The sequence below is a fragment of the Ammospiza nelsoni genome, chromosome 3 (assembly GCF_027579445.1).
Source record: "Ammospiza nelsoni isolate bAmmNel1 chromosome 3, bAmmNel1.pri, whole genome shotgun sequence".
Lineage (NCBI taxonomy): Eukaryota > Metazoa > Chordata > Aves > Passeriformes > Passerellidae > Ammospiza > Ammospiza nelsoni.
The window spans coordinates 93,983,311-93,998,979 of NC_080635.1; the positions used below are offsets into that span (position 1 = coordinate 93,983,311).

At 35.9% G+C, this 15,669-nt stretch overlaps 1 protein-coding gene across 1 annotated transcript in view; it reads left to right on the plus strand.

Moving 5' to 3' along the window:
• The window catches only part of PHIP (pleckstrin homology domain interacting protein), a 108,068-nt gene extending 93,762 nt beyond the window's left edge, over positions 1 to 14,306 (plus strand). Inside the window, exons 33-40 of the mRNA XM_059467443.1 lie at positions 287 to 359; positions 762 to 812; positions 1,119 to 1,268; positions 2,739 to 2,891; positions 4,921 to 5,084; positions 5,560 to 5,840; positions 6,158 to 6,319; positions 8,115 to 14,306. Coding sequence (XP_059323426.1) covers positions 287 to 359; positions 762 to 812; positions 1,119 to 1,268; positions 2,739 to 2,891; positions 4,921 to 5,084; positions 5,560 to 5,840; positions 6,158 to 6,319; positions 8,115 to 8,761 — 1,681 coding nt within the window. The 3' untranslated portion in view covers positions 8,762 to 14,306. The remainder of the gene's footprint in view (positions 1 to 286; positions 360 to 761; positions 813 to 1,118; positions 1,269 to 2,738; positions 2,892 to 4,920; positions 5,085 to 5,559; positions 5,841 to 6,157; positions 6,320 to 8,114) is intronic.
• Positions 14,307 to 15,669: the final 1,363 nt, after the last annotated feature.

Sequence of the window (15,669 nt, forward strand, 5' to 3'; positions counted from 1 at the left end):
TATATAGTACAGGATTAGATTTTTCTGATGCTGGCAAATGCATGGTAAAGGATTATGATTTTTAATTTTAAAACATTCACACTGTTAAGTGATCTATATTTTACAACTTTTTGAGCAGATGGTTAGCTTGACTTATTATTTCAATTCTCTTAGTATTCATATAGCACTAAACACATTCTCAATTTATTTGGAGATGGCTTCATAAATATTTTGCCTTTCCTAAGCAAATTACAGTTGTTTCCACAGGTGATAGAAAATAAATGTTAGCTTCTGTTTCTTTCTACAGAGACCAGAGCTGCTATGACATAATTCCATTATACAACGCAATGAAGAAGAAAGTGTTGTCTGACTCTGATGAGGTAAGTGGTTGTGTCTTGGGCATTGGCATTGATACACTGGGGAAACCAGACTGCTGTCTGTCCTGTACTGACCAAAGTACTGCTTTCACTTACTTCTGGGAAGTGGAGTGTACTTTTCTGTCAGTACAACATTTCTTCTTGTCAGCTGGGAAACTGGGTGAAAATCCAGCCTCCTCTCTTCCTTTAGTGCAGAGAGCTTTAATAGTTTGCTGGAGGATGCTGCTTAGGTTTCTGAGAGGTTCTCAAAATTGACTGCCATATGAAATGCTTCTCAGAAGGATGTAGGACTGTAGGTAGGACTGTAAAGACTCAAATTATAAGTTTAGAATATAAAAGAACTCACCTACTCATATATGCTTATATTTTTTAACCTTTTTATGCTACTCATTATCTTGCTCAAAGGAAGAAGAGAAAGACACAAATGTGCCGGGGACTTCCACTAGAAAAAGAAAGGTAAATTATTTTAAAATTTTTAATTTATATTTTTAGTGCTACATTGCTGAAATTGCCTTGTTTATATTGTATTTGTAAATAATGGAATGTAAAACTGCCTATTTCTAGTATTGTGTAATGTCAGCATTTTGAAAGTTTTGAACTTTGTGATATGTTGTTCTACTGAACTGTTCAATGTAAAACTATTTCTGTCTCTGCTGCTGCATGTTGTGAATTCATTTATATCCTGTGGGGGTAACTGTCCCATTAGATTTTGTGAAAGCAGCTAGTTTATTTAATGTACACCAGGCAATATTGTCATTTCAGGACCATCAGCCAAAGCGGCGGCTGCGTAACAGGGCTCAGTCATATGACATTCAGTCATGGAAGAAGCAATGCCAGGAGCTGCTGAATCTCATTTTTCAGTGTGAGGACTCTGAACCATTTCGACAACCAGTGGATCTTCTTGAGTATCCAGTGAGTATTTTAGAACAAGATGACTGGTTATAATCTGGTTGGTAAGTGGTGGATTGGTTTGTTTTTTTTAACTTTGATCATTTCTTTAGTTCTTTCAATTGAAACTTCAGGCAGCTGTAGTGACAGAATTCTTTTCAGCACTTCATTGTCACTTATTTAATAATGTTTACTTTTTTTTTCAACTAATTTCTAAACAAATAATACTTCTCTGCTCTCTCAGATACTTTTGTTGGAAAATATTTTATATTCAGGGATGCTTATGTTATTAAGTAGATTACAGCTTTTAAAGTAAATTACAGCTTTTGCAATTAAGATGTCTTTCCTTTCCTGACTGAAAAATGGTCATATATATGAAATGCCTATATTTGTTGCTGCATGTGATGTGTTGTCAAGGATCATTGGTTTCATTTCAGAGTATAAAAACTAAAAATAAGATTATATGAAAACTTGGAGTAATAAAGCAAATATTTTGCTTGCTTTCCTTCTACTGTATCTTAAATTGTGTAAAATATTATTCCAGAGTGATTAACTTGGGCAAAATTAACTGTCTCAATTAGAGAAAAGAAATGCTTCTTTTTCAGACATCACTAGTAGATCCATCTTGGCACTTCTGCAGCCGCTGGGTACCATTAGTTTTTATGTAACCTAAACTTTATGCTGTGGCCAACTGCAAGTAGCCCTATATATCTGAGATCCTCAAATGAGCTGATAGAGAGCACTCTGCTAGGCTTAGGCATGAAACACACTGGTCCCTGGTGTCACAAGCCTGTTTAACATGCAGAGGCACTCCTGTAGCTTCTGTTTGCTCTGATGGATTAACTAAAACTTTTTAGTTAAATTTGCTATTTAAGCTTTTCTTTGTATGAACATGTCTCTGTTTCTTCCATTGTCTGGGAAAAAAATTTCTGGCATTGGCTTGACTTGGGTCCTACCTAAGCCTGTGGAGTTTTTGATACTTCATTACATTCATAAATTTTTGGACCTCCATTTAGGAAACTGCTCAGGTTTCAGAAAGGATGTGATAAGCCTCTGATCAGGCTCAAGTATTCAAACTTCACATTTTAAAGCTAATATGTGAGAACAGTATTAGTCTTAGTCCTAAATTTGAGCTGCTAAGCTGCCCAGAAGGCTTGTAGTCTACACTTTCATATCACTGTTATCTTCATGTCAGTGTGTCAGTAATGCAACCCTTAGGACACCAAATTCTGAGCTCTGCGTTTCAGTAAATAGGTTTATAAAATTAATTAAATCATCTATCAGTTAACTTCTAACCTTGACCCTGCTGAGTATGTCTGCAAGGAAGTTATGTTGTATATTAGTGGAAAGGGGGAAAATATCTTCAGCAGTCTTCCATACCTATTTCAAGAGAACATTTTACTTAAACAGGTTTATCAAACTCATCCTAATGAAAATTATATATTCAGGCTTGGGAGAAAAACTGTAATAAATTGCTTTGCTATTTCCAAACAGGATTATAGAGATATTATTGACACTCCTATGGACTTTGCTACTGTTAGAGAAACACTGGAAGCTGGCAACTATGAGTCACCAATGGAATTATGTAAAGATGTGAGACTAATTTTCAGCAATTCCAAGGCCTATACACCAAGTAAAAGATCAAGGGTAAGATTTTATTGCTTTCCATTGTTGTTGTTTGAAAAAACACTTATCTCTGAAAAATATAGGACTGAAAAAGCAGAGAGACAGTGTAATTTGATTGCTTTTAAAAAACAAGTTTCATTATTTCTGATCTTAAAATATGAATATTTCTGAGAAACTATTACATCTTTGTATTTGAAGAGAAAGGAATGTGTGCTTTTTAAATATCAAAAGTTCTGATATTCTGCATGTGTGTTTCAAAAGTAAATATTAGAAAGTGGGTCTAAATGGAAAAGCACGTGGAAAAAAAGTTCTATAGAAGCAGGATTATGAGTAAAATAGTGAAATTTAACCAGTATTTTGGGGAAGAAACCAGATTTTCAGAAGAAATACCCAGGGAGCCTCTCTACTTTGAAGGTTGCCCCAAACTGAAATATGCAGGTATAGACAGATGAGGATGTTGAAATTCTCTGCTGTTCACTACTGTGCACTAGGATTGTAATGAAGCTCTTAGGACTTCTGGGAAACAGGACAGTTTACACAAAGTGTCAGCTTACAAAGCTCTTTGTACTGAGATGTCCTGCTAGTAGTAGGTGCAGTGTCTGATAGCATGGATGCATATTTACATGGGTTCAAGGCTTCGGTGTAGCTTTTCTTCTACTAATGTGTGTTAGGTTTTAAGACCAGAATTATTAACAGCTTTTATGTTTGGCTGTTCTAAATAGCAAGTTAATCATTAGGACTTCATTGTTTTAAGACTTCGGCACAAATTTCTTAGTAGGTAACTAGCAGGATTAGTGATTACTCTCCAGTCAGTAGCAGACAGGCCCACTCTCTGTTGAGGCTGCCATAACCTATAAAAGAATTACTCTGTTCAGTTGCAGCAAATGGCAGGGCTTTTGGGGCAAGTCTGGATTCTTTTGTGGTTTTTCTTTCTCTCCTTGACCTCATCATACCTGACATTATCTTTAGCTTTGTGTGGTTTTACAGATTCTTTTGACATTTTCATTTCTTTCATGTTTTATCCAAACAGACAGATATAGTAATAAATTTGTCTTTTTTGTTTTACTCGGAAGTGGAAGGTTCTAATGTCAAGAGTTTTAATACTCTAGAACCTATGTGCTTTCAGTGCATGCAATATGTAGTTGAATGTCATGTTTATACTATGTCATGCACTTATATTTTTAGCATCTTACTTTATGTCACTGATGCTTATTTGAACCATAAATTGATGTCACTGATGCTTTCTTGATCTGTAAACCTAAAGTCATCAGCTTGTTTTTTGCTTAGCACATCAGACTCACATTCCTTTGCATGCTATCACCAGTCACACATGCAGAATTTGCAGTCAAACCTGTTGAGTCTGGTGCTCAGATGGTTTGGTGTGGCATTAAGTAGGCACTAGTTCAATATTGTCTTTGTCTTTCATTCAAGGTGCTGTGTCTCCTCAAAGTACAGGTCACTAATTCTGTTTCCAGAATAGCAGCTGTGCTCAAATAATTACTTGTGATCTAAACTGAATTTGGGAGTTGCTGTAAATCATCCAAGTCTAGAGATAGAAAAAAAAAAGTGCACCTACATAATTCCAATACATTTATTGTACCTGTTGCAGCCAACTTACTTGTAGTATCAATTCATCTATAAAAGGAATAGAGTGTTCAAATATAGGATATAAGAATACAAGCTAATAGAGCAGAAAATAAGATTTCTTGACCCTAGGTATGATACAGCAAAATTACCTTAAGGATCTCTCTTTGTGATTTCTGTTGAAACTAGAAAGGGATACAGTCTAGAAAGGCAATTGAAAGACTTGTTTTTCCAATTCTTCCTTTTCTGTGTCATCTTCAGTTGTGATACACTTTTCAAAATCATGAAAATTGTTAAAGCAAATCTACACATGGGTTAGCATATATTTATTGAGGCAGATGATAAATTTCCCTAAAACATTTCTATATAAATAACTTTTTACTTTTCTAGCTATTGTTTAGTGATAAATAAGTAAAGGGACACTTTGGAAAAGTATCAAATTTGTTTACTGGCTTTTCCTTTTCAGATCTACAGCATGAGCTTGCGCCTCTCTGCTTTCTTTGAAGAACATATAAGTTCTATTTTATCAGATTATAAATCTGCCCTACGCTTTCATAAAAGAAATACAATAAAGAAACGAAGGAAAAAAAGAAGTAGAAGCAGCTCAGTTTCCAGTAGTGTTGCATCCAGGTACATGAATTCCTTTACAGTATTCATGAAATGCTGTGAAATTTTGACATACCTAAACAATAAAACTTAGTGTGTTTTTTTCTTAATACTTCCTTTACTATTCCCTATATTGCAGAATGGTAGCTTTGACATGCAAGTCCCTATGATGTGGAAGAGTTTTAAACTTTACTTAGAGCTATCCTAGTGTAAGTGCTTAAAATTCAAATAACTGCTAAATGTGTACAGTAAAACAGCATCGTTAGGATAGTGATGGCATCATGCTTTATCATATAACTATAGTATTTATCGTAAAGATTCACTTTCCAGAAGCTCACAACTTACATGAATTTCCACAGTAAATGCCATATTTTTAACATACTTCATGCAGAGGTGATTGTTTTACTCCCACAATCTCAGACACTAGCATTTAATTTTATTTATTCCTGTAAAATGACGAGATGGTCATCCAGGATACAAATTGTTACTCCTTTTGCAGCCCTGAAAGGAAGAGGAGATTAATAAAACCTCAGCTGAAGGCAGAAACTTCTGCCACTTCATCATCTTCTGCACCTGCACGGTCGACAGCACCGCGACACGCTCCGCCTCAGATGAACGGAAAAGCCGCTGAGGCCGCCTGCCTCGTGCGCACTCGGAGCAACAGGGGGATAACGGACGTGGCTGTCACAGAGCAACCATCCACCTCTTCAGGAGCAAAGCCTTTAACTATAAAGCCTTTAATTACAAAGCCTAATACTACTGCAGGGGCAGGAAAGTCAGGCAAGTTGGGGTGCTTTTGGTTTTGATTTTCTGTTAATTAAGCCATGAATGTTTTTAAAGACAAAACTGGCTCTTTGGAAATCTAGTATATTTCTCTCCATTAAGACTGGTTCTGTTTTCAAACTGATGGGCCTTTAAAGCTCTTCAGAGGAAAATTGAACAATTAGGCTATGTCATTTTATCTAGGAAGCTTTCTCCCTTTTGGACCTGAGAGTCAAATTTTTTGTAGTAGAACATGACTTCCATTTTAGCCCAACAGGATTGAGTGTAGTAAAAACTACTTAAGTTGATAATTTTTTTTCTTTTTGTCCTTCTAGTACTGGAGAATTCAACCAAACATTCCAAGAACCAGAATATTTTATCAAACCCTTCCCCATCTGATTACAGTCATAACACTAGGAATAACTCCACAAAAGAAAATCCTGAGAAAGAGAAGCAAATTAAGCGCAAAGTAAAATCTTCCACTGTTAATCCACAAGGTACCAAATTTCTCTGGAACTTCCTCCCCACCCTCAGAGTTATTGATGTAGTGACTGTAGTGTTGTGCTTACGTTGTGGTAATTTGGGGAAATTAGAATACATTATGATTTAGCAGAATAGGGAAATCTAACAAAACAACTCAGTCACCATTAGTTTCCTTCTTGATGAATTAGCATGGTTTTGACCACTCTTAACACCATTTCCATGGTGTGATAACTGTTGTTTAGATGATTTTGAAATGTTAACATCTCAGTTTAAATTGGAATTATTTACTTTTCCAAATACCTTAGTTTAAATTATTACAAATGTAATGTTAAAAGTTTCTAAATTCCAAAGCAGACTTCTGCATGGTCACACTTTAAATCCTGTGTGTTTAATCACATAAAACTTCTGTGGGTTATATTTGGGTCAGTAACACTGAGTGTGATGATATTCTGTGCAGCAGCAAGCATAAGGATCAGAATACCCCAGCTGTAAATTCATTCTTTCATTTTTTGGCACAGCAAAAAAACCTATGCAGTGTTTACTGCTTCTATTTAGTATATTTGAATGACCTGCTTGGACCTAGTTCATGAAATCTCTTGAGTGAGCTTGATTGGTCTTTTGATGTCAGAATACCTTAAAATTCAAAGCTTCTGTGGAGGTTGAAATAGGATCTCCTAGTCAGAAAGCTTTCCTGTTTAAGAAGGAGCTTTAAAATGTTCATAAGATGGTTTAAGTAGGTAGATCCACTAAACATCTTTTCTCTGAAAATGGGGACACAGTAGTCTGCAAATTGAGTCCCAAATTAATCTGCCTACTCCTTGTAGTCCTCTCTCCAAGGAGTTCTTTCTTACTCATCCATGCTTCTGAAAAAGTAGCTCTTGATCTGATAAGTGAAATCATCTGTCCATTGCTTGTAAGCTTTCTCACAAGGGCCTCAGCTGTTCCCATATTGCATGGCTAAATATGCAGCTGTTACAGGATGGGATGTCAGGGATTTCTGAATGTTGTTGACATGGTCCTGTCCCCTTACATCGACTCATAGGACAGAGGAGGCCTGTGCTTTTAGTGCATGATGGTGCACATTCAAACACAGCAGAAGCTGTGTGTAGGTGTTTCATAAAAGGGCTGCAGGAACTACCATGCTGGCTATGAGCCTGTTCTTGGCCATATTTTAGGCAAGGCTGTGGTGTCAGAACATCTTTCTAAGAGGTCCAGTGACGTGCCCTGCTGAGAAAATTGATTACCCCTCACGTAATAAAAACTCATACCCTGTAAAAGTCTCCAAGCAAGTACATTCTGCTGTCTGTTAGTGTGGGAAATCTGTACAAATTTGATACAAAAGATGGTACCTCAGGTTGAAAGAAAATCTTTATTTCTCCAGAGATGACTTACTGTGAAGCATTCCTGATCTTTGCACTATTCCCAATGCTTCTTGAGCAACCTTTTGCTGTTGCAGATACAAAATAGAAGTTCTGTCCACTGGTGTTGTATCATTTCAGAAAAACCCTTCAGCTCTTCCCTTTTTTCCCTTCTTTCCCCCCCCCTGCATTTTTCCTGGCTTTTTTTTGTTTCTTGGGGTTTTTTTCCTTGCAGCTACCATGTGCTAAATCCAACTAGAAGTTAATCCTCATTCCATTGTAGAATGAAACTCTCTGAGCTCAACTTTGGGTTTCTTAGATTTTGACAGATTGGCAATCACTGTGAATCCATTCAGATATTTTAGTAAGAGTTTTATTAAGGCAGTGTGAAAATGAATGTAAATGCAAATCTGTTTTGTGACGTGTACATTTCTGTACCATTTCTTTACAGCAGATTGCAAGAACAATGCTTTGGCATCAGGAAGCATTCAGGTGAATGGACATGGAGGACAGCCTTTGAAACCTCCAGTTAAAAGAGGTCCTGGACGGAAGCCCAAGGTGGAGAGTAATAACAGTAGCTGTGAAGTGGTGGTGCACAAGAAAAGAGGCAGGAAACCAAAAAAGCTACAAATTGTTGAACAGCAAAAGGTTGCAGAGCAGAATACAATCCAGACCACAAGGGATATACCAGAGGAAGCCTCTGTTTCTACTGCATGCAATTCTCTTTCTGAAAATAATGTGAAGGAAGACTTGTTACAAAGAAAAGGCCGAGGGGGTAGAAAGCCAAAAAGGAAGATAAAGAGCTGCCAGCCAGGCTCAGACCTCTTAGCTCCTGCAAATGTGAAAATGCAAACAAGAAGCAGGAGGAAAAAGACACACGAGCCTGTGGAGGAGGGTTCTGAAGAGCTTAAAGATTCTGAACCTCACATGAGAACTAGAAACCAGGGTAGGAGGACAGCCTTTTACAATGAAGATGACTCTGAGGAAGAGCAAAGGCAGCTATTGTTTGAAGACACCTCCTTAACTTTTGGAACTTCAAGCAGAGGCAGAGTCCGAAAGTTGACTGAAAAAGCAAAAGCTAATTTAATTGGTTGGTAATTTTTACCGAGGGTTTTACTTCAGAATGCTATGAAGCAGGTACAGTTAAGGAACAGCAGAACAGACTTCTGCTTCCCTGCTGCTATTATGGGTTAGAAGAGTATGTTCTGATTTGAGGAGAAAAATTTAGCAAAATGATAAACTGAAAGAACATTCTTTGAAAGAAATATATATTTTAAACTTTTGCTATTTATTACCCTCCAAATAGGTTATACGTTTCAACAGTCATTTTGTTCACAGTTGAAAATAATTGAAGCAATTTCTGACTGACGTACAGAGTTCAGAGCTACTCTGCTCAAGTAGTAGGTAATATCTCTACACAATTGAAAAAAGGTAATAGAACTTTTAATTGCCACAAATTGAAAACAGAAATCTATTTTTGACCAAGCAAGGTACACTTGGATTGTAAAGTCAAGTCGCCTAGGAAGGCAGACTTTGGCAAAAAGTGGCAGTAAATTCACTTGCATTTCTATTGAATAATAAAATACCAAACTTTGCTAATCTGAAAAAGTTTAATTTCAGTTGTGATGGAATGTTCAGCTGCAAAAGAAGCCTAGCACAGGCCATTGTTTATCCAAGTTCTGCCAAACATAGCAAAAATGTAATCACAAATATATATATCCACATTGGAAAAAGTTTGACTAATGTCTAATTTTTCAGACCTTGATTCTTGTATCAATCACTAATCTCTGTTTATTGTGCCAAAGACTGAGAATCAGTGCAGTGGAAAACCTTTTTTTCTTTTTGAGTGTCAGTACAGCATACCATTTGCAGTGATAAAAGCTGTGTCTTGTTTTAAATAGTAAGTTGTTAACATTGTTCTGAAATGTATCCTTTTTGGTACTTCTGGTAGAAAATAATGCACTGGTGGGGTCCTTTGACAGAGATGTTTTAGTCTAATTGTATAATTGGTTAAAGGATTCAAGGAAATTACAGGACAGGTATGGAATTATGATGTTTACTTTCTGATCCAGATTGATTGTTGTTCCTACAACTTTAGACATGCTTAAGAGGCTGAAATGACCTACAAAGAATAGTGTGTGTGTATATATTAATATATACATAAACACATATGTCTAAAATATTACCCAGGTATAAATTTTTTTCAGGATTTTTTAGATAGCACTAGAATTGAAAATTGTAAATGTCATACTTTATAGTTTAATTTTAAGGGGAAGATTGGTTATTTTCAATTATTAGGGTTAAAAGGCCAAATCACTTTTTATGCAATCATGTTTTATACAGTGGTCTCATTGCACATTGTGTTTTTCTGCACTTTTTATGGTATATCACGCTGACATATGTCAATATACACCCTAAAGAAAAATTCCATTTAATGATTGTGCCTTGTATTCTATTATTTCTCGCATCCTTACTAAAATTAAGTTGTCTATTGTAAATGATAACTATATGACTTAGGGGAATGTATTGTTATATGTACTGCTCTGGAAAAGAAAAGCAGTTATTTATTTGTTTATGGTACATTTAGTTATTTTATACCTTTACAAACAAACCTTAATACCATTTTCTATCACTTAAAAAAAGTATTGTCCAGTTTCAAGGAAAAAAATACATAAGTAGTGGTATTTACTGAGATCTGGTATGGTACAAAAATGTAACCAAAATTTTCTGGTTATACTTTTTTTTGTTTTTACACATCCTCTGCAATGTCTGGAAGGGAAGACATGCAGAATTAAGATCTTAAATTTGCACAGATTCTGTATATGTATTTGAGGCCCGATTCTTCACTCTTTATTTTCTTACAAAAAAGGAGCCTAAAAGTTTGAAGAAAGAATATTGGTATTTTCCACCAAGAGTAATATAAATAGGCTACTGTGGGTAGCAGTTGAGTGTTCACCATACCTAGTTTTAGGTAGTTCGTTTTGCTACAAAAAATGGCTGAGATATTGTCCAGATCCTCTTTGAATTGTTATGGATTTGAGTTTGGGGGCCAGGGATTAGTTTGTATTTGATTTGCTGGTGTATTTATTTGTTCTAACAAGTATTTCCTTATCATCTGATTAAAATGGAGTCACTAAACGTGGTAAGATAAGCTACGTTTGTACAGTTGCAATACAGCTTCACCATTCAAACATGATTGATCCTACTTGTTAATTTTGTCTAATCTCACTGATGAAGGCAATCATTTGAAAATGTGTAATTTCCTGATGTTATCTGCATTGTAATATATAAAATAGATTATATCTAAAATTCATCTTCTGTATTTACTCCGTTTGTAATAATGTTTTATACGGCATGTTTATGTATATATTTATATATCAAAAATACCTTGTGTGTAAGTTTTGGAGACTGAAATAATCTGTGTTCCCTTAACAGCAGGGAGAGGAGTGTACATCTTAATTTTACAAGGGTAGAAGGCCTTACCTGCAGAACATGGGTACTGCTTCCCACCCAGTAATATCGGTGACTTTAGCCAGTAACTTTTTGATTCTTATTAGACACATTAATGTTTTTCCTTTAAAAATAAACTGTGGATAATTTGGGTCAGTTTTTTATAGAAGCAACGCTAAACATTTATTAAAAATTAATGCCAAATTTATTTAAAATTTATATTTTCTATAATTTAATTTCACTAGGTTGCAAACTTTATTTATGAGACTTTAGTCACCATCAGACTGTATTTTGGTTGGGGAAAAATTTATTATTTGAGGTGGTTGTGAGTTACTGTATCAATACAGAAAAAGAGCTTTTGATTACAGAGTCTTAGATTTTTAAATGTGAGCAATAAAATATTGATCAGTGTTCTGAAATAATTTAAGATCTATAGTTATGCATGTTTTATAATGCCATCTCAAGTACCTAACAACTGGTTCAGAAAATGGAGTATCAAAACCTCACGTGATTGTTTTACATTTGCATTGTAAATAACATAGCTTCATGGCCACACACATGCAAATGATCTGGCAGCAATTAACTCAGTTTTATTCATTAAATTCATTTATATTTGACATGGATATGAGGATACTGTTCTGGTACTTCTACGCTATACTGGGAAACGTTAAAATTGGTATTTGCTGCTGAGTGGTATCTGGATAACAGTGTGTTAACTGCCAGTGAGGAAATACTCCTGCTTCTGTCATAAGTGTGCTCTAAATGTTTAACAGGAATCATTGTGCCTGTGCCTACATACTTAACAACTCTTTACCACTCTGTTTCTGTTGTTAGTTTGTTCTCTGGGAACTGAACTGAAATCTTACCACTGTAGTGTTCATTATTATTGTCAATATTGAACCAGAGCTCTTTTTCACTGCACAGTGACCAGGGATCCAACTTCACAGAGAAATGTCTTTCTCCAGTGATTCGACTGCTGTGATAAAGATTTACAGATGTTTATTTGTACAGTGTCCGTTTGTACCTGTGATCAGTTTGTTGATAGACTTGTGAGGTTGAGTTGGTTGAGTTAAATATTACTATGGCTTAATATCTGTAAAGCTTTTAATTGATGAAGGACCCTGATGCAGCACGTATAGATATTAATATCTATTAAAAAATAAATTGTAGTGTAGAGACAGTTTATTCACTATACTGCTGTACAAATATTTTTAAGTACCAATTCTGTGCCAGAGGCTTTTGTCTTACCAAAAAAAGGACTACATGCAACACAAAAAACAGTCTGTCTATTCAGTAATTTCAAGCTTGTTAGGATTTTTGCACCACATTTTAAAATCTTTTGCTCACATTTGTTGGATTGAGGACTACAAGTAAATTCTTGAGTGTGTAATTTGAATTTAGGCACATGTTAAATAGTCGATTGGTTCTATAAAAGCAATAGGCTTAACTGGATGGGACCCCTTTCACCCTGTATTTATATAGTAGATTGGAGTTGAGAGGTTTTTAAGCTCAGTTTCATCAACATTCACATTTTATTTGTAGCATGTGAATCTTGCTGAGGTAATTTTAACATCACTGGTCAATTAAAATATACCCATACCACAATATTTACACTGTGTCCCGAGTCCTTACCTTATTCTAAATAGTATATTTTTGTTGACAGTAGATTGTCAAAGGTTTTTCTTTTTGCCTTTTTTTAACAGTGTTATAAAATCTTTAATTATAACTCTGCTACAGTGCTGTGATAGAAAAGGTGGAGGGTTTTGAAACCTCACCTAGAAACAGCAAAAGCTCATTTTCTGTTTATGACCTAAATGAAGACAAATGAACTGTGTAAAATGAGTATATGTTTTCTTTTATCCCTGAAGTTCTTGTAACAGTTTGGTTTCCAAGGGGACCTAGATATTCAACTGATAAAAGGGCTGTTAGTTTTCTGCTGTAAATTACTGTATATACTTGTTTGTTCGTATGCAGAGGAAAGTGTATTACATTTCATAAATCTGGTCAGGGCTTGACAATGTGTTTCAAATAACAAATCTGGCATTGACAGCTTACGTAGCTTCTTGTTCCTGAATTGTGACTGCAGCTTGCTGACTTTCCATGATGTCTGGGGGAAATCAGCAGGTAGCTTTTAGACCAGGGCTAACCTCCAGGTGCTCTTGTGTTTCTGCTGGATTTAATGCAGGAATTCGCCATGCCACTTTTACAGTGTGTTAGAGAAGGAAACATGCCAGGAAGCCAGATTAAAAGACATCTAAAATTGCAGAAAAAGGTGATTAGCTGCTTCCCCCTCACACCTCCCCCCGCTTTTCCCAAGGTTCTAACAGCCTCAAGGCACTCTAGAAAGAAACCTTATATGCTGCAATAAAATAAGGGTGAATAAATTAACTTTTAGCAGATATGTAGTGAGACAAGTAGTCATTTGGGTCCTTTTTAATGCAGATAAATACATCAGGAAATTCACTTCAATTAATACAAACAATAAATTTTAGGGAGGGAAAGTAGTACTATACTATGAATTTCTACACTGAAAGAACAAAGAATGAGGTCACACAAATTAGGAGTAGAAAGAAATAGAAGTACCTGTCATGTACTGTGTGATGTACATGTACTGTTTTGTGCTTACAACTGTGCAGGTTGGTTTGCTAATGCATTGAGACCATACAGAAGTTACATTTTTGGACCATACTAAAACTGCAGAAGTGTGGTGGACAACTGGATAATGATCATGCGTGAATTAAATTCTGTCATAATGTTTCAATATGTATAGAATGGAGCTCAACTTCAAGTAAATTACCTAGAAAGGTTAATTTTAAAACTGACAGATTTTCAGATTAAAAATTACACTTATTTTGTACAGAATTATGTAAAACACAAATCTGTTGTATGTAATGAGTAACAGTTTTGAAAACTATAATTCTTTAGCTTTATCAAGGCTTTTTTCCTTCCAGAAATCTAGATTATCATGTTATATATAACCTTAAGTATCTCACCAGGATAACAGTGCCCTTTCTTTTTGTACATATGGATTGGAAATTTCTTTACTGTTATGTGGACACTTTCTATGTTAGTTTTGATGCATAATACTTTGAATCCTTTTATACAAACTAGAATGTATGTGTAAGAATTACTGTCACTGCAATGTAGTAACTACAAACTTATTTTTAAATAAATAGAAAACATGTTTTTCTAAGCTGTCCAACAGTGTTTGCTTCTATCTGGTAATTTACTTTAACTATAACTCTGCTATGGGATGATTGGTTGTGTGTTTTTCAGAACTCCTTAAATTCAGCTCCTTGATTCCCTGTGGAATATGGAATAACTGTATCTGGTAGTATGGAATAGTGCGTACCTGGGAACAGACAAAACTGGAACCAGAGCACTCTCTGACTCTGAAGAGAGATCAGAATTTGCCATTTGGTAGGGGTTTTCACTAAGCCCTGCAGTTCAAGGTGATTAATGTTTGGGTAGTAATAAGTTGAATGATGTTCCTAAAAAAAATATAAAGGCAGTAGCATCTGGCACTGAAGACACCTCGTTGAGTCCTCTTAGCTCACTTCCATGTGTGCACCAGGGCACCTGCCTCTAGCCCTCCAGGAAGCCTTCCCTGTTCAGGTGACAACTGTTTGTACCACAGCTGCGTCCAATCCATGGAAATCTCTGCTCCCAACAGCTCCAGAAGACACTAGAAATACTTAAACAGAGAGGATCCCCTGCCTTCCTCCTGCAGATTACTGGTCTGTAGCCTAGCTGCCCTGAGTGGGTGATGCAAGGAAAAGTCAACATAGGGTGTGTTTTCACAAAACTGCAGGGTTAGTTTGTTTATATCTTCATTTTTCTGTTCAATAGATGCAAGAAAAAAGGATTCTGTTTAATTTCACATTATTTACTTTATCAGATGATCCTTTCCTTACTTTCCTTACCTGAAAACCCAAGGCAGTGATGGAAGAGAGCCTCACTCAGATGCAGGTACCTGTGCCTCTGGGCGACAGGAATGTGCAATGGCCACAGTGGAATGAATTGAGTTCCCTGTGACTTTCCAGACTCCATGTGAAGTCTGGCAAAAGCAAGACTCGTTTTAACAACTGAGAAAAAAATCTCTGTCCCAAGCATGTGAGTTTTGCTCATTGGCACATTCTGCTAGGAGAAAATAATTTAAGAATGCTGAAAATATGACACACTTTGGTGGTGCTGTTATGTCCTGGAGGTAATAGTTCTGTTAAATGTGCATTTCCTTCCAGTATTGCAGCACAACAGTATCAGTGGTGTGCTCATCCAAGCGTAAGCCACTCCAGGTCCAGGGTTTCAGTTTTGTTGCTGAGAATAGTCTTAAGCACTTAATAACATTTCCTTTGTTTTGAAAATAGCTAACAATATTTTTCTGTGTAACTCTGTACAGAATCCTTAAAATATAATTGTATCCCTGTTCCCATTTCTGTGACACGTATATTTTGGAAACCTACTGTAGTTCTTTCATTTTGTGTAGAAATCAAGACTTTGCTTTGTATTAACAGATGATGTGAAATGTTGGTACCTGACAATGCTGTTGGAGCATG